The sequence below is a fragment of the Rissa tridactyla genome, chromosome 3 (genome assembly GCF_028500815.1).
Source record: "Rissa tridactyla isolate bRisTri1 chromosome 3, bRisTri1.patW.cur.20221130, whole genome shotgun sequence".
NCBI classification, from domain to species: Eukaryota; Metazoa; Chordata; class Aves; order Charadriiformes; family Laridae; genus Rissa; species Rissa tridactyla.
In genome coordinates this window covers 53,081,987-53,108,520 of record NC_071468.1, presented here as the reverse complement: position 1 = coordinate 53,108,520, position 26,534 = coordinate 53,081,987, and the positions used below count along the sequence as shown (strand labels likewise).

The 26,534-nt window shown below is 42.6% G+C and overlaps 1 protein-coding gene and 1 long non-coding RNA gene across 2 annotated transcripts; one reads left to right on the top strand and one right to left on the bottom strand.

The window, feature by feature from the left end:
* Nucleotides 1–1,727: 1,727 nt before the first annotated feature.
* LOC128907710 (uncharacterized) lies at nt 1,728–26,534 on the bottom strand. Its single transcript, XR_008465706.1, has 3 exons — nt 24,732–26,534; nt 2,296–2,523; nt 1,728–1,865 (listed from the first exon to the last, which is right to left on the bottom strand). It is a non-coding gene; the product is annotated as an uncharacterized LOC128907710 (long non-coding RNA).
* On the top strand, nt 8,769–12,018 carry MAS1 (MAS1 proto-oncogene, G protein-coupled receptor). The gene is made up of 2 exons (XM_054196890.1): nt 8,769–9,029; nt 10,738–12,018. The coding sequence occupies exon 2, from the start codon at nt 10,775–10,777 to the stop codon at nt 11,762–11,764; it is 990 nt and encodes a 329-aa protein (XP_054052865.1). The 5' UTR covers nt 8,769–9,029; nt 10,738–10,774; the 3' UTR covers nt 11,765–12,018.

Here is a 26,534-nt window from a genome sequence, read left to right as displayed (position 1 = left end):
TGGGAATGTGGGTGCATGTAAACCACAAGGTATTAGAAGATTAGGCCAGGAATTGGGAGAAAAAAATATAGGACAGTGAGGCAGAGAAACAGGACAGATCATACAGAGCTGCCAACCATCTAGCTTTTTAACCTAAGTGCCTCTTGAGCAGTTAAAGTGCAGTTAGGTGCTTCCTCGCCAGGCCTATATCCCATGGTTTCTACTGGGACTGTGTTGGCTAGGGGACTGGTGGTAGCCTGAATGTTTCTGTACTACCCTGGCTCTCCTCTGCACAGCCAGCTCAGCCGCACTCCATCCCACCATGGATGCACAAGCAGACACAGCTGCCCACCTGGGACACGTCCTGAAGCCCACCCTGTGGCTGGCTCCGCTGTGGCCAGGGCACGTATTGCACGGCCAAGAGCCACACAGAACTGCTGGTGTGCTGCTCACAGGGCAAGAAAGATTGTGTGTCCTTGACATCAAAAGATAAAGGGAAACCATGACAAGGAAGAAAAAACATAGTTCTAGGAAATGTGTTCAGCAAGAAACAGAGGCAGCAATAGTCCCTGGAGCATCAAAATTCTGAGGAAAATATTTTTTATTAACAAAAGACTTAGACTTCAAGTGAATCTGAACACACTTTGGTTGCTGGAAGTCCCTGTTAAGGGGAGGGAGAATGCGGAGGTGTCTTTAACTTCTCCAGCTCAGAGGAAGAAAGAACCTGACATTCTGATGCAGGAAGAAGTGGAATTCCTAAAAAAATGCAGAACTTCAATTTCTTTATCTCCAGCTGCAATTCAGTTGGTTGTTATTCACTAGTTAACTCATTTTGTGTTATCTCAACTCTGCAGAGCCAATGCTGTTAACAAACCAGCCTATGAATAGAAGAGGACAAGTCAATAGTGTTTCTCGAAGCAAATCGATGACACAGCCAATATAGATGTTCACACTGAAGCTTTGGCAAGAGGTACCACCACGTCACTGTGGGAGACAGAAATCCTGACCCTGGAGTCCTCTGGAGCAGCCTTACTTCATGTGCAGGGGCTGAACTGTTACCTGGTTTACTGACACTGATTTCCATGGCTTTGTGATGACTTACCACAGTGGAGCATCCTGTCCCATTTCTGTCACAGGTGTAAAGGAGAATGTTGGGAAAAGTGGAAAAATAAAAAAAGCCAAGACCACTTGTTTTTACTGTAATAGTATCAAACTCCGTTTTTATTGTCTTAGTGAGGTTGAAGTAGTAGGTGAATTCCTTGGTTTTTTAATATTTATATTACTATACTAGCTAATCATCTCACAGATTTGAAGTTATCCTCCCAGTGCTCCCATGTTACTCCCATTGCGCAGAGGAGAAATTTTGATGAGGATAAGGAGTCTGAGACAGAGTAAATACAGGCCTCACGATTTCTGCTTTCAGAATCATTGTTTTGTTCTCTTGCTATCCTTTAAAAATATCCTTTTGCAGAAAATATAATGGCTTTGATATTTTAGGATTCTGGATCCATTCCAGGTATATGCGCTTGACAGAAGAGACAGACAGTTCAGTGTTTTCATTCAGTGACCTTCTGGCTTTATGCAGTAAACCTACTGCGTGAGCTTGTTTTGCACTTGTGTTCAAGCTGGATCACCTTGAAAAATACAAATTATCTCTGAGTCTATATTTTGTCTTTGAAAAGAGATTAGTATTAGGAGCGGTTTACAAATAATAGAAAAACTTTACTCAAAGGAAAATGTTTGGCTACTTGAGATTCTTCATTTTAAAAATTCAACATATGGGAAAAATCCTAAAGTATAAAGAAGTATTTCCATTCCAAAAGGATGTTTTGATGCCCTGGTCCATTTGATGATGTTTGTCTCTGTCAGTCAGGCTCCCAGTTGGACTGCAAGAGAAAAGAGGACTGCATTACAAAGTCCTATTCCATGGTGCGCTGTGGGAGGTTCAATCCAATAAAGGAGAAATGAGACATGAGAGAACTGGGCTACGGTTTCCCTGCAGAACCACAATGTGATATCCACAATGGAATTTTGATTTAAAATACTGAATTAATCCATGGAACTTTAGACCACTTTCACAGTTCAGATGGAAATTCCTTTATTAAATCCCAGCATCATATAGCAATACACAGCTCTTTCAGTCATGTCACTACAAAGCTCTTGTTGTTTACTGCGTATTATCTAATTACATCCATACACAGTAATTACATTTGCAAGCATGCCATCGGATGACATGTGTGTGAGCCGATGCAGGCAGGACGCAGGAACAACCACACACCGCAGATGAAAGGCAAAGAACAAATTTAATCTCGATACCTCGCAGACCGGGGAATCTCTGAAGCAACACCCGGGCAGAGGCACACAAGCAGGGACCGCGGGCACCATGGTGTGAGAGAGAGTTCTTGTTGGCAAGAGTCCTTGGCAGCAAGAGAGTCCTCGTTAGCAAGAGTGGGCACGGGCTCCCTGTTCTTGTTAGCATTTATAAGGTTCAAACAGGCATAGCTTTCTTACTGTGCTTTGATCTTCTGGACCACCAGACTTCAGCTGAAAAATCATAAGCATTTAGCAAACCCAACCAAAGAGACTAAATGTCTCAGTAACAGGCATCAAGGATTTTATTTAGCCACTTATTCCTGCAGTGCAGAGAGCAAATAAAGAATAACGGCTAACTTGTGTGATAGTTTGGAAATGCATGGAGAGGATGAGTATGTGATACAGAGTAAAAATTAAAAAAGGGGTAAAAGAAACAAGACAGTCAGATTAGTACAATCAGGAGCAAGGATTATTTAATAGAGTCACAGAATCGTTATGGTTGGAAGAGACCTTTAAGATCATCAAGTCCAACCGTTAACCTAGCACTGCCAATTACCACTAAACCATGTCCCTCAGCACCACATCTACATGCCTTTTAAATACCTCCAGGAATTTCAGTCTTTCTCACTAGGGCAGGCACTTCACATAACTTAGTCTGACCAGCAACTCTGTTTCAAGAAGGATCTGGACATCTGTTGATGTGAACCTCCAGAAACAACACAGGTTGAAGGATACAGCACCATGGTACCGACCCTTCTTTCATTATCAGTAATAAAAAATGTCTTAGTCTATGTGAGGTAACTGGATATAATCACACCATCTTGTCTCAACTTAAACAAAGTAAAAGCTAAGTTTACTGGCTACTTGGCACTCAAACCTTTTCTTGCAACCTTTTATCATGGAAAGCTCTGACTCATCTCTATCATGCGTCTCATATTTTCTAATCCTGTAACTAAAGCTAAATCTAACTAATCCACAACTAAAGCTAAAATTGTCTAAACTGCCTATACTAGTTAATCATATATGCCAAGTTATTACTTCCATTCTTATCCTAGTCTCTCCCCAACGGTTTCCTCTATTGTCTGAAAATACTGTATGAAAATACTGTTTCATGTATTGTCTTAAACTACATAGCAGTGGTACCCCTAATCCTGGTAGGTGGTGGGGCTGCCAGCAGGCAGTTGCAGTGTATTTTCTCTTCTGACGTGTGATGATGCTTGGTTTGGTGCTAGCGTTTGTGCCATCGGTAGCTGGTCCACGAGGGAAATAAGACTCAGAATGATTTTAGCAAGGGTAGGTTTCCACTGGGGACAGACTCTGCTGTCCTCAAGGTAAGAGCTGCCACCTGCTAATGCATGTTGGGACTAAAGGGTAGGTCTACAGGCAGTTGAAGAGCCTCTAAAACCCAAGGACAGAGAAGACCTCATCACATTCAGCGTGGCTGAAGATAGAAGCTGTTTGAATAAGCAAGGTTTTGAGAAGGACTCATGGCGATTTCTCACGAAGGGGACAGATAGATAGGGAACAAAATACTGATGAGGCTTTTCAGGGGACTGACTGGTAATGACCAAAGACTCAGACAGGTGAAGCCTAACAAAGAGCGGATCAGAGCACAGAAAGAAGTGAGGCTGGTTTGTGAAGAAAGAAGATAGCTGCTCCGTACTTCGTTAAGGCCCAGGTACCCCCTCTCCATGACTTCGTGGGAGGCAGGCAGAGAGCGGGAACACACTACTTCTAAACCAATAGATACAGAAATATGTTTCTGAGATTCTTTGAGAGGTGAAGACTTGTGTGTTTTAGTAAAGATATGTATTCTTTTCCTTAACCAAGTATACCTTTTCCATTCATTTTTTATAACTTTTAAAATTTTATATTTTTTCCTTTTCTCCCACAAAATCACAGAAAGATGGGCAATAGGAAACCTTGGGTTTTTGTATTAGTTTTTCCCAAGGTCACAGCATCACTAAAAGCTCCTCACTTCCTGGTACTCTCCCCCCACTCCCTGCCCCTCTCTGATTTGGGAAACTCCTTGCAGCTTCTCTATGGCTGCTTCCTCACCAGCACTGTTACATCACACAGAGGTATCAGCCCAGACCCAGAACATCACCTGTGCTGTACCCAGGCAGGTAAATGCAGCCACCTGGTATCATATGAATGCATCTGCGCAGCTTCTGTACCCAGACTGGCCAATTTCCCCGCTGGATGTGGGGTTGCACAAGTGGGGCCAGCTGGGAGTTGTCCTCCCCACCCCTCCACTGCTGGCAGAAGCGTGCCCGGGCAGCACACACTTCACCCCGACACTGTGGAGCTGGAGCTCTGCTCCTCCTGCCGCATGGCATCATCCATCAGTGCCGAGCCCTGGCATGTCGCTGGAGTCGTGCACATCGGGAAAAAGAAGGTGCGGCTCAAGTCAGGAGCAGGAACATCTCCAAAATCCTCCCATGCTCACGTGACAGTCACTCTGTGAAGTTACATGTCAACAATTCCTCTAACCTGCCACCAGTCTGGGAAACGTGGTAATGGGACAGGCACCTCACTTTGCTGCCAGAGATTTCCAGGGCCCTGCATACCATTTTTGGGTCCATCCACCCCTAGCTTTTGATCTGCTATTAACCACCCTTTGCTCATCAGCCTTTTCAGAGCAGAACCTAAAATGCATGAATCATCCGAAACCATCTCTGACAAAGAATAGAAAAGTAATCTGAAAATAGCTTTACCAAACTGTTTTAGGGTCCTGTGTAGTCCCAACAGTAACCATAAACTGCCTGTCTCTCACTAGCCGCCCTATTCTTACCTCAGATAAGGTTCTTCACAGGTTCTCAGAGTACACCTAGTTCTCAGGCCCTCTGCCACAGGCCCAAAATCCACTTTCATACACAGCATGCAGCAGGTCTTAACCACCCAGAGAAAAATATGACTAATTCACCCCCACCGATTTCAGTTGTCAAAATCTCCCAGTAGGATTTCAGGATTAATCAGTAATCCATGCTTTTGGAGCCTGCTATTCCATACTGTTGTCATAATAACACAATCCCAATTGTCAGGACTTTACAACTGGCCTTGTAACAACTGAGCAGCCACCAAGGAGTCTTCATCCTAACTTTGATTCTGAGCATATTCTTCTTAGTCTTTATCTTCTGTTTTCTTGAATCTTAACTTCTACCATGACCTGACTTTTAACTATGAAGAAACGATCCCTGCTGGCCTCAAAACTAGCTGGTGATACGTACTTTCACCTTGCATTGCAGAAGCCAACAATAAATCCAGCTCTCATGCCTGTTGCCTATATAACACAATCCACCAATTACCACCTTTTAGGGAAGTGGGCATACGCTAGGCTGATGGCTGATACAAGTAGGATAAAAGATGTGTAGCAAGTTCTGTGGTGGGTCTTGGGTCAGGGTAACCTTAATGCTAAAGTTTACCTAACTCCTACTTCAATGATATTCTCATACCACCCACTGAGGAGTAACCATAAGTCATTCTGGCTCTTCTAGTATCTGTAAGCCTTAATGGATCTTAAGGCACTTACGATGCATGCATTTGTCCCCAGTGTGCCCCATAGTACTCTGTTTGCTCTCCATGGCACTCCAGAGCTCTCTGTTTTGGTTTCGGTCATCTTACAACCCCTCAGCTTTCCAATGTCCCCTTCTCTTCGTTGTTCGAGCTCAGCTCCTCAGTCCACACTCCTCTGAAACCTAAGTCCAACTCCTAACCTTTGTTTGAGCTGACTAATTACGGAATGAATTTCAGCTGTAAAGTGGTAATGACTGAATGACCATCAGGAAAAATTGTACTGTCTGTAAGTGCTGCCAAAGCTCATCCCTTAGGGGTTTTTGTCATGGCTCGTGTAAGTATGTAATTAGGAGATCTGATTCCCAGGTACACAGAGGCTCTTTTATATACTGGCACCTGTATCAACCACATAAACCCCTCTAATTTAGTTTATAAATCCTAGGTTGTTGAGTTTTTTTTAACAAATGAATTGCGAGTTCTTTTCAGGTTGCCTTCTACTTGAAATTATTGAAAGGCTCAAAGCAAAATGATAAAAAAGTAACACTGCTGGCTTTGTACATACAGGATATTTGGAAGTGTTTGTATATTCAATTTATATCCACTGCAAGGCTTCTCTGCCCCACCAGGTTAGTGCAGGAGTATAGAAGACATTATCATTCATGTCACATCTTGCTGTATATTCAGTTTAGATTAAAATCAACAGAATATCTATGTCGTCCATCATGTCTTTATTGTGGTGGTTTGTCATGGTTTATGGATGAATTGTCCAATGACAAGATGACAGACGCTCTTCCCCCACCTCTCGCTCCAAGGAGAGGAGGAGGAGAGATAAAGAGATTTACAAGTTTAAAAGGAACTAAACTATTTTAATGAAATATTAATAATAAACTAAAAAGGAAATAATGAAAATTGATACAGTATATACCAAACCATATCAAACTCCCAGGATAATGTCACAGGCACGCACTGGGGAAGTCCCAGAACTAGATTCCAGAGCTGAGTCAGGAACACATGGATCAGGATCAAAGGCAGATGAACAGACAGGGTTGTCCTCCGACGTCGGCCAGTGAAGAAAGGGCGCTGACCCTTTGATCCCTTGGCTTTTATACTGAGCGTGGGGCAGATGGGATGGAATACCCTTGTTGGTCAGTTTTGGGCCACCTGTCCTGTCCGCTCCTCCATGCAGGTGGGACCCCTCTACACTTTTCCACTTCCCTCCAACGGGGCAAATAACGAAAATAGCTGATCTTGGTTGTTATAGCAATAAGTATAAGCAAGAGCCTCTCTGGGTACCCTTCCTCGTCTTTAACTATAAACACTGGTGTTATCACTGAGAACGAACAGTTTTCTGCACAATATGCTGTTAATTTCAGAGTTAGAAGAGGCCTAGCTAAGAAGTAAAATTACCGAACAGGAAGTCGGTTCTGTTTTACCTGAAACCAGGACATTGTTGATACTAATTTCTAGTCCCGAGATCTGTTGGCGTTCCACGCTTTGCTACTGTAGTCCCCTTGTCCAATATCTGAATAGTTAAAATGATTCAGAAATAGCCACTCCATCTCTTGGCAGCATCTAATATAAACACTCCAGCAGTGAGCAGGTGCGGGGTCCCCCTGTGCTGTTCAACTTCCCTGTTACTCCTGAAGTCACCAAGGATAAGCTGTGCTTGTGACCTATTCCTCTCAAGACCAGGTTTCATACTGCTGCCCTGGCCATGTAGATGGTGACTGATGGTGCCCCAGGGACTCGTGATGAAGGAGGTGCTGTGTACATGTGAAAGAGGTGCCAGAAACCACCCACTCCGTGGAGACACAGAGGCCAGGGCATCCCCAATTTTGGATCGCATTTGAACGGCAGACTGAGTGGGCTATGAACCCAGGTACCTGGTTAATCTTGAAACGTTAATGTGTTCCTGCAATGACCCTTCTCATTACTCATATGCATATCTCACTTTATGGGAAAGGAACAGGTTTTTCCTTTTTCAGAGGTAGCTCAAAACTTTTGGTCCCACAGCTGTTGAACGTAAGGTGGATTACAGCTTAAGCCAACAAAAAGCAATTAGAAGTTGTTTTTATTTCACTCTGTTTCTTTCCTAAGTTTATTCTGACCCTCCCTTTGGGGTCATTTATTTCTCACATCAGTTAGTAGTTTCTCCCGTTGGGGATTTGGTAGTTTTAGTGAAACATCTAAAGGAGAAGACCAAGCAAACTCTCTCCTTTTTTGGCTAAGAATGTTTGTTCTGCTAATATCTGAATATAAAAACAACCTAATACTTGGGGCAAAAGCAGGGGACATCCTCAGGGGACTTTTCAAAGAGTTTATCTGCTCCTAGGCCTGTTTGAACTTTTCAGGGGAGACTGTTCAAATCTCAAGAACAGACTTTTGCTTTACGTGGCTGGGGTTTTTTTGGTAGAATAATCTCAAGATACGGTTTTTACCAAGAGGAATGGATGTACGAGACTAACACAATGATGTGGCTACTTCCTTTCCTCTATGTTTTCTTTCTTTCTGTCTATTTTCTTAATTCTGTGAATTAGTTTTCCTTCCTTCCTTTCCTTCCTTTCCTCCCTTCCTTTTCTCTTTCTTTTTCCTCACCTTGTTTTTTCTCTTTCTTTCTCTTTCTTTCTTCTCTTTCATTCTCCCTGTCCTTCCTTCTTGCTTTCCTCTTTTCTCATATTAAAAAATATAAGACAAATTTATGAATCAGCTTGTATTATTTTAGATGGCATTTAGTGGTACAGTTCTACATTGAGATTTTTCCTTCAGATCTTATCATCCCCAAATAGATTTCCTACTCACTTTGCCTTTGTTTGTTTAAACTATGTCTCTTGGTATTGTAGCAGCTCAGGACAACTTTCCATATGCTGCCATTCAGTTCCCACAAGAGTTAACTCCCAGACTTTCAGCTAGATGACTTGCCAGTTCCTGAGTGATGCCATTTGAAGCACAGCCTCAGATGATGAGCCTGGGGCCCTTTGCTTGGCATGCCTCAGACATTAGGAGCAATGGGAGAACTGCACACTTCTTTTTGAGGGCGTCATGGTCAGAGTCACTATTTGCTCCCCCTCTTACCAAAGGCAAATGGTTGGTGAAGGTAACTTGCAGCTTCTTCAGGGAAGATCTTCAGCTTCAGTGAAATCTGAACAGACCATGGATGTATCTGGAAGGAGAGGATTCTTTCCGTTCTCATCTCTGAATGCTCTCACGTGGGAATGACCTTAGTAAGTCCAGAACTTTTTCCTCTTTGTTTTGCTCTCCAGAGAGAAATACTCCATTTATACACACATACAAATCAAGACCTTTCTGAAGTCTTTTCATACTTTGAGTCTTTATTTCATACTTGAGTCTTTTCATTCTTTTTTTCCTTTCCTATTTGTTTTAAGTCTTGAAGTAGATAGCTTCTCCTCTCCTTTTTTCCTGTGAAGCTTTACTACACTTCCAGCAGCACAGTGTTTGAGCACCTTCCCTCTGCAGTTTTTGCAGAACACTGCTTTTGGGAGGCTTGCCACTCATTCTGGTCACTGCATTTACTTGTTGCATTCACACTCACTTCTGTACCACATTTCCAGCTATGTTGTTTGCACCCTCCGACTGCGTCTCAGAAGGTGGCATGGTCAATATGCAGGTGGGATCATCATTAATGTTTTGTGCACATTTAAATGTCAGCAAGCCCTGAGGCTTCCCTGGTTGTTTACTGAATGGTCTTTTTTACAAGGTGATATCCTGTCTTAAGAAGCTGTTTTGAACCCAGGAAAGCCAGAGCTCATGAGAGAAAAATTATGACTGGGGTAAATGCCCCTGTTTAAATAATCATTGCAAAAGTTGCCCTAGTAAAGCTTCTTTATCTTGATTTGATGTTCTTAACTGCTTGAGCATATGGGTAAATTCTCATTATGGTATGTTAATAAACAAGACTGCTTATATGGATGAACCAAGTCAGCTGGCCAAGCTTATTGTCAACAGTTAGTTCCTGTTAACATCAGTAAATCAGCAAGGGTCCTGAACATGACTGTATCATCACAGAGGCAGCCAGGAAGTTAACAGGGAAGGTGGCATGAAATATTCCTATGAAAATCTGCTGTTATGAGAAAAAAGGAGACATACAAATGGAGAGCTTTTTCTATAACTCAGCAAAGCAACAGTTAAAACCATTATAACAATGGTAGGGAACCTGAACAACTACTTCTCCTTGTGATGGGTTGGATTTGTAATGTTTGAAGGATATGTGCAGTTGTGATAAATGTTTTGACTGTGTAAACATGGTTAAATTATGTTATGCTACGATAGATGACACTTAAATCTGGTAAAAAATTACTGTCTCAAAACAGTGGCATTTCACCTTCCCTCCACCTCTGTACTTGGAGGTAATACAATGCTGATTAGCTACATATTATTTTTACTTATTTAATTAAAGCCCTTCCTGGAAAAGTGACACTAGTACCATTTTTTTTTTTAAACGAAAAACTTATGAACCAAATTAACTTGAAATACAACGTTTAACTTAAAATTAATGTAATTAGCTTCAATGGGAGCTGAAAAGACCTGTCTGGGAACAATCTAGGGCTCTAACAAGAACCACCAATGCTATCTGTGACCACTATATCATGAAACTTTGCAATGTGATGGAGACATTGCTTGTCCAAGAGCTCTTTGAGGAGGGTATCTCTTCAGCTGTGGTTTAGCACTCGTAAGCTGAACCCCATAGGGACGAAAGCTCAGGATTTCTGCTAGCATGATGAACTTAGCAATCTTTAACATTGCCAAGAGTAGTTCCAACTGGGTTTCAGACAGCATCAGTATATTAAAACTGGTTTTCCTTTTCCTAAGGCTTTCAGATATGATCAGAAATTGAGGGTCCACAAAACAGAAAGAAAACGGGGAGGGGAGGAGCACACAATGCTCACAGTATATTTTTATACATATTTACAGAAGGAAGAGCTGTGCTATCCAAACTTGAGCTTTCCCCATGGATGAGTCAAACATAACGTTTCATCCCAGCGAAGGCACAGAGAACATCTCAATGCACAGAAACATTTCTACACAGGAAAGGGTCTGGGAGATATTGACCCCACTTTGGGTAATTATGATCATCTCCTTCCTGGGTTTTTGTGAAAATGGAATTGTCCTCTGGTGCCTCTGCTTCCAGATCAAAAGAAATCCATTCACTGCGTACATCACACACCTGTCCATTGCTGACATCTCCTTACTGCTTTGTACATTTATTCTGTCAATTGAGTACATTGCTGGTTTTGGATTCGCATATGGTTTTTACTATTATATAACCACCACACTGTCTATTGTCTTCCTTCTCGGATATAATACTGGTCTCTATCTCCTGACAGCCATCAGTATTGAGAGGTGTCTGTCTATTGTTTACCCCATCTGGTACCGATGCCGCCGGTCACAGCACCAATCGGCAATTGTGTGTGCAATTCTGTGGACTCTGTCTTTTCTGATGACAGTAGCCGAATACTTAACATGCAAAGATGATTCAACGAAGGAACAATTTGACGATGGGAATCACTGCCAAGCACTGCTCATCTTCACATGGATCCTGACTTTCATGATCTTCATTCCTCTAATGATTCTGTCCAGCCTGATCTTGGTTATCAGGATTCATCGTAACTCCCTGAGACCTCATTCGTCAAAGCTCTACATCATCATTGTGGCCACAGTCATTGTCTTCCTCATCTTTGCCATGCCTATGAGGCTGCTGTATCTTCTGAATTACCACCACTGGTCGTCTTTGCTCAGCCAGCAGAACCACGTCACCGTTGTTCTCTCCACCGTTAACAGTAGCATCAACCCCCTTGTTTACTTCTTCGTAGGAAGCAGCAAGAATAAGAGGTTCAAGGAGAGCCTGAAAGTGGTTCTTAGTAGAGCACTCGCTGACGGGTTGCGGCCAAGAAGCCAGGAAGTTGGCATGAGTTTGGATATAGCTGAAACAATTTTCTAAAGCTTAGGGGGGAAACTCTAGGGGCAAATAATTGGACTTGGAAGATTTAATAAACCACTGCAAAACTAAAAGTATTTTTCTTCCATAGAATGTAAAAAGCAGTGGTGAAATGGTACTGTTATCTTTGGTGGTTGAGCAATGGAAAAATATGGACTAGAATAAAGATAACTTTTATTTGTATTTTCTTAATTATTCAAACACATGCTACATCCTGATGTGACTATGTCAGTCAAAGATACCACAGTGGAAAAGAGACAGGCCAACAGAGAATATAAAAAAAGGACACAGAAATATGTTATAAATAGTGTGACATTTATACAAGCACTGAGCACCCATAAATGCTATTGAAGTCATCAGGGCCTGTGTGTATTTGCATTTTTGAAAGTCAAACCCACTAAATGCAGGATTCACGTTACATACTGGGATTTAGTTTCAACTGTTTCCAGCTTATTTAAGTGCGCAAAAGAGCTGCTCCCTGGGGGAAACAGAGGAAGAAATGCATGTATGAGAGTAAGACCCCATACATAGAATCATAAAATCATAGAATGGTTTGGGTTGGAAGGGACCTTAAAGATCATCTAGTTTCAAACCCCCTGCCATGGGCAGGGACACCTCCCACTAGACCAGGCTGCTCAAAGCATACTCACAAACATACTGTGTAGCTTTGGTCTAGCAAGACATTTAAGTATATATTAAATGGTCTAGTTCCTCTGTGGTTAAGGGGCTATTTCAGAATCTGTTTTCAAAGTATATGTTGCATAATTTCCATTGACATCAACATTCCTCTGGCTCTTTAGATTAATTCAGTACCTGACACACAGGAGTAGCTAGCAACATAGGGATGTTGTCAACTCACAGAGCGCTTTTGCCCTAATTATGAAGGGTGTGGCTGGCTTATACCCAAAATGTCAGTGTTCCCGTAGGTTTAGTTATTCAAGGAGTCTATCAAGAAGTCAGTCCCAATGCTTGCTGTCCCAGCCACTTGCTTAGTATTTAGCTGTTCTCTGGAGAATGTATATTCCCTGTGTGGTCTCTCTCTTTTATAACAATCAGTTTTTGATAAATAGAAAAAAAGAAAGGTGCCCCACACAATGCACAACTGGGGCTACACCCCAGCCACAGCGTTCCAGCTGACTGCCTCTTTCTGTTGAAGGCCAGGATACTGGGGCTGGTATTTTGTGGAGTTTAATTCCCAGGGCCACTTGCCCAACTACAGACAAGCTGCAGAGCGCAGAGTAAGACAACAGCAAGGAGGGGATAGGGTTAGGTCAGGTTTATCACACAGACACAGAACGTGGTGGGTCTGGGCACTTTCAAAGAGATGTCTGGGAGATGCATTTGCTTCTGGCCCCAATGGACCTTCAAATTCAGCAGGAACTGAGACCTCCTGCCACAGGCAGAAGCAGCATCGTCACGTTTCCTATCGCCAAGTTTCCATTGGCACACTTAATAGCTAACTGGGGAAAGAAAAATACAACCTACCCCTCCTTTGTTGAAAGATTGCCAGTCCTGGAATAAGGAAGATGGTAGGTTAAGACCAAGGATTGGATGGGAATTCACATAGAGAAGAGGTCTCAGAAGGATAAATATTCCTTTTACGCATGTGCCCCTTTCTCCTTACATTAAAGGGTTACAGCATGTCACTGCAGAGAAGACTCAGGAAAAGTAAGCAGTTAGTCTTATATCTTCCTAATTCCCTCACTCCATTGAAACCTGTATTTATGACAGCCCCTCTACTTGTCCCAGTTTTTGTATCTGAAACGTAGTCCCAGGCTAGTCACCTCTATTGATTCAGGTGGATGAGTGTAGTCTGCTTCTCTTAGTGCAGTGATCTATTGTACTGCTGGAACGACAAATCAGCAGATCAGCTCCCCGTTGCCGATGGTGAGCGCAGGATACAGCAAGTGGATCTGTGGACACGCTGGGAGGGTCAGGGGGAATGAGTGTGTGTGATGTCCACATACACGTGGTGTGTGTGCGCATGCACCTGCTGGGGGCTGGGGGACTGTCAGGAAATTTGTCAACACTGATTAATGCCATAAATGTGAATACTAGGGTAGATCTAGCCCAGAAACCCCCCCAACTCTTCTCTAAAGCCATCCCCTACCCTCATCTCAAGACCCTTTACAATAGTCACATGGAGAACCTGAGAGAAGGGGAAAGTTGCAGTAACCATGCATGCAACCTAGTTCTCTCAAAGTGATTCAGGTGAGACAAGGCATATCATTTACAGTGCTTAAACATACCCAGATTATTTTGACAGGTTTGGGTTAAGGATCACTATGCATGCAGCCAGGGCAGTAGATCTGATGAAGCAATAATATGCAGTAGGGAAATTTGGATGCTCATGAGCTGAATAGGTGTTCTACGACTTTTAGCTTCCTACCACTTTTCACCTGTGTCTGGCCATGCCTTCAATGTTTCAGAATTTGGACAACTGTCCATAGATCAGGTCACAGACAGACAAAATTAACATTCGACGTGAGATGAATATCCAGAAGGGTGAATAAGAATGAACAGCTAGCAGTTGAAAAATTATTAATATTTCCCAGTCCACAGATAAAAATATCTGAGGGATGTTCTTCTTTATCACAGCGCCTGATGACTCTTCTCTGTGCAGACAGGCTGCAGTACAAAGGGGAACTAATAAGGACATTATTCCGTGATTTAAAAAAAGACAGGGAAAATGTGACACTTCCATTTGTTGCACAACAAGAATGTGATTCTCTACCAGCTTACATTTTAAAAGGATTTGCATTTGTGGCAGAGGGTGAAATAACCCTGTGCGGATCAGGTGGTGTTAATAAGCACTTTGCAGTGGTGCACAACAGGAAAGATTGTCTTGTGGGTAAAGTACTAGCCATGGAGTTTAGAGATGTGGATTCTGATTTAATGCAGTCTTGTCATCTAATTTTTCTGTCCCTCCCTTTCCTGCCTATAAAATGAGGATTATATTATTTTGTTTCCAGTGTTGTGCCTTGACATTTACGCTATAAATACTTCAGAACAGCAGCTAACTCTTGGTTATCTCTTGTAGTCCAGGGCAATAAGGACTCAATTTTGCTCTGCAGTCAAGACAAGGAATTGTTCATGGAAGAAATGCCTAGTATAGTGCTTACTTTATTAAAACTCTCTTTACCGCACTTTTGTTTTACTTGAAATTCAACACGGCCAAGTGCAAGGTCCTGCACGTGGGTCGGGGCAATCCCAAGCACAAACACAGGCTGGGCGGTGAATGGATCGAGGGCAGCCCTGAGGAGAAGGACTCGGGGGTGTTGGCTGATGAGAAGCTCAACATGAGCTGGCAACATGTGCTCACAGCCCAGAAAGCCAACTGCATGCTGGCCTGCATCAAAAGCAGCGTGGCCAGCAGGCTGAGGGAAGTGGTACTGCATCCAGCTCTGGGGCCCCCAGTACAAGAAAGACATGGACCTGTTGGAGCAAGTCCAGAGGAGGGCCACGAAGATGATGAGAGGGCTGGAGGACCTCTCCTGTGAGGACAGGCTGAGAGAGTTGGGGTTGTTCAACCTGGAGAAGAGAAGGCTCCGAGGAGACCTTATAGCAGCCTTCCAGTACCTAAAGGGGGCCTACAGGAGAGATGGGGAGGGACTCTTTATCAGGGAGTGGAGCAATAGGACGAGGACTAACAGTTTTAAACTGAAAGAGGGGAGATTTGGATTAGATATTATAAAGATATTCTTTACTGTGAGCGTGGGGAGACACTGGAACAGGTTGCCTGGAGAAGCTGTAGATGCCCCGTCCCTGGAAGTGTTCAAGGCCAGGCTGGATGGGGCTTTGAGCAGCCTGGTCTAGTGGGAGGTGTCCCTGCCCATGGCAGGGGCGTTGGAACTAGATGATCTTTAAGGTCCTTTCCAGCTCCAACCATTTTATGATTCCATGATACTAGTAAATGTTGTGGGATATAAACATATGGTCAGAAATGCAGAGAGGGAAGTCACCTCCCTCGGCATTGCACAGAGTTTTTTTGCTGTCGTAGCTCCCCCCTAGGTGGAGATGATGACAGGGGAAGGTTGCTGTATGGGTTCAGGTCCAAAATGATGCAATTTTATGCAGCAGCTTTCCTCTGTAACTCACAGACTTTGTGAATGATCCTTGTAACAGCAAGGGCTGCAGTGTAAGGAAGGACATACTGCCCAGTTTACTTTTAGCCTGGAGCTTCGCCTGGGAAATCCTCTAAGGGAAGCTGAACTACTTCCCAGTTGTACTAGTTGTTGACACAGAACAAAACCTCCCCTTGCTCTGTTTCCTAGCATGAGCACAATCTACAAATGCACAGCATTTCCTGGTATAATGCCTCAAGTCACTTTCTGGGGGGAGGGCAGGAGGGACAGTTCAGTTGCAAGATCCTCCAAAAATTCCTAGGTAGATCTCCAGCAAGGTCCCAGGTAATTTCATCCTCCGGGAGCCTGTGATTCTTGGCTCTGTATGCACCTGGGAGAGTCTCCTTCCCAAGTCCTCCCGCTCTGCCAGTCTCAGGGGGAGGGTGATCCACACACTGGGTTTTGTGAGCAGAGACGCTCAGTACAAGGGATCGCATGTGACTCCTTGAGTTTCCCATATCATAGATGCTTGATGAAATGATGCCCAGAGAGACCGTTTGAATCCTTAGCTGACTTTCATCCTCTACATTCTGCATTTCTTTCCCTGCACTGCTTTCTTGACCTGCAAGACCCTACCCACAGCCCTTAGCATGTTATGGTAGACCTGAACTGTGTACTCCGGTCCTGGTGTGCATCCCTTCCGTACCCCCAGTGGGTACCAGGGTCAGACCCAGCTGAGTGCCCACCTCTCCTTCCCCAGCACTGTCTGGTTTCCAGCAGAAAGGACAGCTGTTGCCTGCGGCTCCCAGTTACTCCTTTAGTTCAAGCAGTGGCTCTCATGGCCTACTGATACTGCTGTGATGGTACTGGCCAGCAGAGGGTATTCTCAGATTGCACCTAGGCCAAGGGAAAGCAGAAAATCAGTGTCAGCTTCTGTGTTCTACCATAATAAGCTGCCTACCATGTATGTGCTTTGCTGCTTCTCTTCTTAACTCCATGCAGAAATCATTTATTAAAATCCACTACTCAGAGCTCCTAGCTACCTATGCAACAGGAAGGACAGTTTGGTTTCCATTTGGTTGCCCAAGCACTTATGTGATGTCCATGTGGAATTATTTTGCTTTTCCAGTTGCCTCCTACAAGCCTAAAAGATGAAGCACCACGATCCACATTCAAAGAAAAGTACTGTAGGTGCAAAATTCTGATTTCAGAGAAGAGCTACTGAGATGAGGCAGCTTCCATGATTCTAATACTTCTGCCGTGCACATAATAATTCAATTTTTACTTATATGATTACAACTTTTTTTTTTTTCCCCTAAGTGGACTCCTGCCTCATTAAAGGCACAGACTGGACCTGCTGCTGGTATAGTAAATATTTTTAGAATCCTTGCTTTAGTTGTCTAGTTGTTTTGGAAATATGGAGGGTAGGAAAAGAGCGGATGTGACCTGGCCCCAAATCCTACCTCCAGCAGTGGTCACAGACAGAAGAAACAGGGCAAACACATATCACACTTCCTTCTTGTCCTCTCCAAGCCTTCAACGGTTTTCAGCTCAGAGACTTCCAGGTCTAGAAATCTTTGTATTTGGTAACTTCCAGTGGATTTCTCTTCAACAAATACATCTGACCTGCACTGGAGGCCATACAAGTTTTTTGTGTCTTCAACACTCTGTTTCACAGCTTGCGTAAATGTTTCCTGAAAAATATCCTCCTTTACATTGTTTTGAGTTGTGACTTCCTAGATCTTTTAATTCCCCTAGTTCTTGCATTGGAAAAAACATGAACAATCTGCTCCGACCAGCCTTTCTGTGCCACTTGTGATTTAACAGATCTCTGTTAACAGCTCTTTCCCCCTCAGCTTCCTTTTTTAAAAAACATCTCCTCACTTTTAAGGAGCTCCCTTCTTGACATTGAGTGCAATTGTACACAATTTGGTTGCTCCTGCAAGGATCTGGATGTATTATAGTAGCTACTGCCCCAGCAACGTTTTGATGGTGGCATTTTGAACGAGGTCCTATGTGCTACTTAGTCAAGTCAGGGGATGCTTTTCTTCTCGCGGGCCCCTGCACCAGCTGCTGCATGGAGGGTCATTGACTACCTGAAACAGTTACCTTGGCCGCATGCTCTGACATGACAGTCACTTTACCAGGGGGTAGCCCCCGCCTCGCATTACTGCCCTGCGCTCTGCCTTCACAGCATCTTTGATCTCCCTCAGCACCTTGGCTGGGCAATGAGTGATACAGAAAATAGAAAAAATGTATTTTTCTTATTCCAACTGGAATTTTAGTTCATAGGTTTGAAATCTAGACTAGACTAACATGTTAATTTGTTATTGTGAATTTTATCCTAAACTTTCTCCAATTTGATGTAATTATTCCACCACTAACACTGTCTACTTATCTTTCCTCTATAGTTTGTACCTTATTATTTCATGGTCAACCTGAAGGATTGTCCTCAAGGGTAGGAGACCTGAATTCTTACTTGCATTCTATCATTCTAACACCACTAAGAAAGAAGTGACACTAAGCAACTAATTTTGTTGGGTGTTTTTTTTATAGCTGGACACAAAGTGTTTCTGGAATAGGAGTAACTTTAAGTATTTATTTATCCCATTAAGAATTTACTTTATGACAAATATGGGCCTTGACAATTGGACATTATAGCAAATAAATATTAATTTTAATGGTAAAAGATAACAGATTGTTGAGGTAAAGAATAAATTAAAATATTTACAGAAGCAAGTATTTTTATGTATAAAGAGTCTACAAAGAGATGTAAAACTTTTAACAGCTATGAGCAGAAGATGGAGTGAACACCCTGGTGTTACTATCTCAGAAGAAAAAAACATTTGCTTAAATGGATTGGAGGAGGGTGCTTTATGTTCTATGTTGTCGTTGGTCTATCTGGATTTATTTTTTGACTCAGTGACATATGTGTTTCAGATATAACTTTGTCATATTATTTATAGGAAAAAAGTTCTCTTTATTACAGTGAATATTTTCAGATGAATGCACTCTAAGCTCACTGAAGATACTCAATTACCTACTACAGCAAAGTGTAATTATCTTGGTGAAAATAAATATATACAACCAGCAATTTTTGTTTTGGCTAATTTTGATATTTTTTTTCCCTGGGCTGGGCCTGGAAGAGACCTGCCCCTAGCCAGGGGACAGGCTGGGCCAGTGAGACCAGTGTTGGAGGAATGAATGATGTCTCTATTGCTAACCTTAGCATGGCTGAGGTCCTCTGTAAATATAGCCCTATTCATTAACTATACTCTTTATTATCTGCTCTTTTTTCGTTCATTTGTCTGTTAGCATATATCCTTTTGAGCACAACAGTGGCCTCTGTTTCTTTGCAGCCTTCAGCATTGAGAAATTTTTATCTGTACTTTTCCATGTTCAGATTTGATGTCACCTCCTAAAGCATCATTCAGCCACTGCGTGTGCCATGCTGCGGGTTCTCTCTTGTTTAATCCCTACAGCAGAAGACTTTAAGCCTACAGCACGGCTATTTTAAGTCCTTGGGCAGTCACAGTGAAATCTATGCCATGCCTCTCTCATCTTTCTATGCATCCTGAATTTCCTACTGTGTACTCCACACACACTTCCCTCCAGTTTGATCTTTAGCATCAGACTTGTAAACTTCTGCAGAGATCGGATGCCTCCTACCCTGTCTCCTCAGTGACTGCAACCATCACATTCCTCTCTTGCCATGCTCATGAGACCACATACCTCCTGTAGCATTAGGATAACAAAACACTTCAGACGGACTGGACAAGCTTTCAGTACCGCTGCCCATCATCAAACACAGTGTCAGTCTCTTCATAATTGCTTTGTGTGGAGCAGCAAGAAGAAAAGATGCAGAAAATTCCTCCAAGTAGTTTTACTGAAGGCTTCAAAGACAAATTAGTGCTAGCATGTCAGAAAGCAGCAGGTCCTCCAATATCTTTTTCAAAGCACATGCTCTAAGGCTCGAGTGCGTGTGAAGATGAAAGTTAAGGCAAATAATACACAGAGAAAACTATTTTCTCTCTTGTGTGGCACAAACTTTCCACCCTGTTTTGGGAGAGAATGTACGTGGTATTCCCTAATATTACTTTATTTCAGCTGCTAAGGAAATAACTCTCCGGAAATATCATTATTTATCACTAGTAAATTTTCCACCACAGTTTTTATTCATTTCAGTAAGGGTGAACTCTAAGATTTCATTGCCCATGATAACATTTATCATATCTTTAAATTTCACGTCAGTACATGAAAAAGTGCCAGAAAACTCTTCAAGGCGTTGTCATTCCATGTCCATCAGATGCATATTTCTCAGCACATTCACATGTGTTCTGTTAATTTAACTCCGGTTCTGACTGATACAAGGTAAGGAAAATCTGGATTACTTCCATTGACTCAGGTAGGGATATTACAGATTCAAAACAATGCAGTTTGGAAATCTCTTTCTTGTGCTGTGATCTACATGTGCAATCTATTATTATAATCTAATGTGAATCTTTAATTGAATCATTTATACAGTCTTATTATTTGGCATTAATCCTGTAATAGCTTAACAGGGCCTTCATATATACACTGCTATTGATATTTATTTTTCTCTACCCTATCTCCTTCAGCAACTTGTGAATATAAAACATACAGGGAAATGTGGCATCTATTATTAAAGAAACAGATTGTCACTTTTCTTCCAAATGAGTTTTTATGTAGCCTTATTTCTTATTCTTCTACTTCAGATATCTTAAAATGTTTTACAGGCAAATGTAATGGAAATAAAATGCATGTCTAGCAGACATTTAATATAAGCCTAAACATATTTATGAATGTGGCTATGAAAACAAATGTGTACACATGGACAGAATATATAAATATATTCTAGCAAGACAGAGTGATAGAAGAATCGACTGAATAAATTATGCCACATATTTTAGTCCTCCACAAATAGCACGTAATGCAAGAAATGTCTTGCATAGCTTCTTTCCCCTGAGAGGAATATGAAGAAAGAAAATGTAGGTTGAGCCTTGATGCTTTAAACAAAACTGATTTGGTCATTTCTCTGCTGTGTATGAAGTTTGCTAACTTTTAAATGTGATGCTGAAGATGGCATTTTCCTTTTAGCATCCTTCAGTCACAAAGGAAAGAAGTCACACTACACAAAGCCAGGAAAAATAAAGCAAACGAGAAATTTATCAGCTACCTTGTGACAATCAAGATGGAACAGATGACAACTTTTTGCCATACATAGTACTAATGAATTAGGTGAAATAACTCCTGATTTAGAAACAAAAAAGTTGCTTATTGTCTCAGAATAAACATGCAACATGGTGGAGCAGTAAGTCTTCCAGATGCAAGGAGTTCCATTTATTCACTTCAGCTCCACAAGAGATACCTGGAGGCTTTTGCCATGGCAAGTGGTCTTTACATATCTTGTACTCGCTTGCATTTCTTACAGCACAGGAGCCACAACTGTTTTTAGCTACTGTAGGTGAATGAACAGGAGGCTATCTTTCCCCATCATCACATCCTTCTGTGCTGAGCTGCAACTTGCACTGAGATAATCATATTACAGATGAGGTCACAGATGCAGGAAAGAGAAACAGTTCATCTCCATAAGTTAAAAAGTGATTGGAAAAATCAAGTTACTGGAAAGTAAAACATGACAGATTATATTTGGAAAGAGATGGTGGTATTTTTGGAGCATGTGGTTAATGACAACAGGTAACAGTCTCGGAAACTACTGAGAAATGTAAGTCAGGAGTGGGACAGATAATTCTGAAATAACAAATACATTTTGGGACATTTTCATTTCCAAAGCCTGCCTTGCAAGTTAGGGCTCTGTTTGCTACCGCAGCGCTTACATCTGCTTGTCTGACAGAAAGCTCTCTGGGAACACACCGAGGTCAGCAAGAGCAGGTTCACGTTGTGAGCCCCTCTGGTATCGGCATGGGTCACAGAACCAAAGGATGGTGGCTAGCTCAAAGATGGCTGTCAACAAGAGACCACAGAGACAAAAGCTCCTGGGAGAAGAACAGACCAAAGTGTGAAGAGCGAGTCTGAAGTAAAAGCACCCAGGACTGGGTAACAAGGTTTAAAACACCGAAGAGTCCTTCACTCTACATTTACTGCCTTGGTAAGGTGCTTTGAGGTTAAAAAGCTTGTGATAAATTTCTAGCAGGTGCTTCAAGTGAAACAGGAATAGCAGAGAAATCAAATCATATTTCTCTCTCATAAAAAACTTGAGCTAGTGAAATTTCATTGGCTACCAATGAAAGTACCATTGGTTTGCTCTGGTGCAAGCCCACCAAGTAACCTAGGGCCTAGCTGGTGAATCAGATCTTTCATCATTATAAAATATTGAGTTCTGACCCAAGCATAAATAGCCAAGAGTCATATTCCTTGAAAGCTAGACCAAAGATGTGAAAAGAGATGGAGGAATACAGAAAAGCTGCTATAGACTTGCTCAGGCAATGACTCAAGAACAGCCTTGACTAGCGCCGTCTTCTAATCTTCCAAGCCACAGTACACAACAGTGCCCTTTTCAGTGGATACACTTAGTATAGCATGTAAGGACCTTCCCAACAAGACAAAGATTTCAAATAAAGTCAACGTGTTTAGACAAAGTTGATATTCTTTTACAGTTTCATTGAACAATATCAGCTAGATTAGGAAATGTCATTAATTATCTCTCTAACTGCGTTGGGAAGCCTAAACCTAAGTCTGCGAAACAAGGTCATCGGGCACTGTTTACCTCAACAGTCTTATTTTAAGTTGCTATAAAGCAGGATAACTCATCATAACAAATCAGGAGGCAACTCTTGTCAAGTTTGAAAAATGCTAGAAAGAAAGAAACAGGGAAGAGTAGAAGCGGAACACAAAAAGAAGGAAAAGGAGTAGAAAGAATGAGAGTAATAGTGAAAGACTGAACGAGCAGCAAAAAGAACAAGGAACATTCAGAAATAATGGCAATGGGTGTAAGGTTAGGAAGACTAAAGTTTAGGTGTAGCAAGCAAGAAAAAGGGAAAGAGAACCACCCAGTGAGCGGTGCCCCTTGCTTTCTGAAGAACAGCACAGCTCCACCGAAGAGCCTTATGAAGTTTTCACAAAGTATAAAAATAATAAATTTACTATAATGTAGCTGACAGACAGCTAGAAATAAAATGTCAAAACCTCGCTGGAAAGAGAATTTCCCACAATCAAATGTGAAAACAGCTCTGGATCCTGAAACACTTTTTGTTACTATTTATTGAGAAGACAGACATCAGATATGAATGTTAAAGAGAACTGAGACAAGAGTAGAAGCAAGCTGCCTCTCAGCCAGCCTGTACTGCACAGCTGACACTGGCCACATGAAGTAAGAGTGTGAATCAGAAGAACACAAAATTATGCAACATTTGACACCTGGAAAGCTGCAAAGAAGAATGCTAGAGGACCTATGTATTCATCACCTGTTCATGACACCCTACCTACTGAAAACCATCCATAACTCTGAAGTTTCAGCATGAGTTTCAGGTATACTAGGATTTACTGCAACATACCCAGCTGTCATCGTGCTGAGCCTCTCCCGAGTAAAAGGTACGATTACGAGATTACGTTTCAAAATATTTTAATGCTGTCCCATGGTATCCGGTTAGCTGAGATGCCAGTATCATTAAACAAGGGTAGTAAATATTAAAATTATTATTTATAAATGATACTCAAATGAAACATTCCTGCCTATTTGCAAAACATAGTTTAGGATGCAAAAATGACTAACACATAGCTCTCGCCAATTTGTATACATGTACTTAGCTTTAAACATGGGAGAAATTCCATGGATCTTGAGAACCACTGGATCCCCCAGATAATAAAAGTTAAGGGAAATATATAGGAAATGGAAACAGTCACCGGACTGGAATCTGCATGCTTTGCACAGGATTGGAATCTGTAAACTTTTACTTTATAATTTTATTTTAAAGCTATTTGTATTTACAATGCATATTTCAGTATTTATGCATCTCCGTAGCTATCCTTGCTGTGTTGCAATTTTGATTCATTGTTAGGTTGATGCGTATGTATTAGTACTGCAGATGAAAGCAGAATTTCTGGTTTTTTCCTTTCTAACTAGGATTGTTTTTCTGATGTTTCAATTTCTTTCCTTCATGTTAGGTAAATGTTCATATACTTTTTTTCTGTATGCAAAGAAACTGCTCTGAAGTCTCTGAGCCTTGTGCAAACATAGGGGCCTATGCATACAAAGCAGTATGCAGAACGAAGAATGTAACTCGTATAAACTTCTTTATTCTTTTGTCAATAAACAACTTCAAATTAGCTCTTATCAGATAACTGAAATTAACTGTTTATACACTGCAAGGCCCTGACACTGCAGATCTTTCTTACTGTTAGCAAGGTGAGCAGTCACATTGTCTTCTGTGGAGTCACTCACATGCTTAAATGTACACAAAGAACATTTCAGGGACAAAGCTCTATTTGCAGAAAGTCAGGTAGCTAATCAGACCAGAAGCTACAGTATGTCTGCCTGCACTGCTCTCTGCAGAGAATTTCCTGGTCAATAAATTTTTAATTCAACTTGGTAAGCAGAGACAGAAGTCTCACGTATTTGCACTGCTTTGTCTAGAGTGAGTGATTCCTGTACTGCCATCAGAGCAGCAAAGTTTAAGAAACATAACCACAGAAGTAAAAGACTTGATATTCCTTTTGTCTACTGCTTTTGTCTTCTTTTGAGCCTGCGAGTTCATGCCATCAAGCTTGTCTTTAAACTATACAGGTTAGAGTCTTAAAGCAGACAATTGGGATTCCTGGATAATCAGATTTGGAGCTTTAAGGAATCCAATGAAGGCTAAAAGAGCAAAAGTTAGCAATAATCCATCATATAGTAATAGAAAACTGACACGGACAGCAGCACTTACCCAGTCCTTTTCATTATTTTTTTTCCCCTCAGGTTCTGAGCAAAGATAGATGGATTATTGTTTCATGTCACAACTCTTTCCAGCACAAAGACTGAAGGTCTTCCTCTCTTCATCAGCTGAGGACATTGCTATTAGGTCATTGCTGTGATGATAACTCTAAAACCTAAGTTGCCACCACATCTAAACAGACCAACCATTGTGGTCCCATTTCTACTTTGCCTTCCTTCTCCTCCTTTGCCCTTCTAGACTTGAGCTGTCACTTCTGGCTTCTCTGCTCAGGTGATATTTCACAGCAGCAAAAGCGGATGTTACCTGGGGCCTCCTCCCCCTGCAGCACCAGCTAAGCCGTCCTCTCCCCCTTCTTCAGCTGGTGGTGGCGTTTGTGCAGATATGCAGTGACCCATGTACGTCAGGCAACTGATACCGCTGAAAACATACCCAGAACAATCACAATAGTATGTGAGTTTTCAGGCAGATCAGCATCTTTAGCCAGCTGACTGCCCTGCTGCAGAAGAACTAATGTTACTGGAAAGGAGGGAAGCGGAATATGTAACCAAGAGAAAGGAGGAGGAAAGGAGTAGACCACGGCAGCCTGGAATCAGATTAAACTCCAACAGAGGCAGATCTTACGCACTGTCTTATTCCTTTGGATGCCAGGGAATGGGGCAAGGCAAATAAGACGCTATTTCAGTTGTAGGCCTTTTGCATCTCTCGGTGCAAATGACTTATGGAAAGCATTCATAATTACTGGACAGAATTTCTTCACACAAATAGGACAGCTGTCTAATGAGTGTAATTTTTATTTTTCTTTCACTCTCCCCACCTTTATGCCTCTTCCTACTCTCAAAGGTGCTCTTCTTCTTAACTGCAGTTTCATAAGAATTAAAAGTTAAGTCCCTCTTTTGAATTTTAAGCACCTCAGTTAAAATTTTCTAAATCCTGTACATAATCTGTTGTACAAGCTCTGGGCTAACTGGCTCTTCTCAGTAGTCTAAGAGGCAGAGGTGGTAGGCCAGTATCTTTTCCACTTCCTTCTGATGCGGCTGCTGCCTTGTGCAAGCCTCCACCCCTGCCCGCCATTTGAAATGGGGGATCATTTCCACACCATGCCAGCCTCCCTGCTATAGTAACAATTCTTGCAGCAATACAACCACTCGCTGTCATGGCCTCCTCAGTCTTCATTTCTAATGGGTTCGGTTCTCTGGTCTCTCCCAAGACTTTGAGCAACTTACTTAAAACTCCACTTAACTTTTTCCAAATGGTGCGTCTCCGACTCAAACACCATTCCACCCACAGTGCACTTCACAAGGTGAGCCTCCGCACAGCTGACCCCACCTAAAATCCAGCCAGCAGCTGGCGCGGCACGAGGCTTCGAGTCTCCCTCCAGACAGCACACAGCGGGACAGGCAGCCTGTCCCTCCGGCAGCCGGTGCTCCAGGAGAGGGACGAGGGCAGCTACGGCAGGGACCAGCTCTGCCCCGCGCACCCTCACTCCACACCCGGGGAGGGGAGGTACCCTGAGTCGGCTGTTCCCCGGGTGAGCGCGTGGCAGGTAGGCCGCACGGCCTGGGGCGGCAGGGCCCGCAGTGGGCGCTGGCGGCCGTGACGCCCCTGTCCTGACTGACTGACTGACTGACTGACTGACACTAACACTGACTGACTGACGCCGACTCTGGCTGGTATTGACTCTGACTGACTGACTGAGGCTGACACTGACAGGCCGAGCGGCGTCACACCGCTGCGGCCTCCTAACGGCCTCCCCCACACCGCGCGCGCCCCCCCTCGCGGGGCGGTGACACGCGG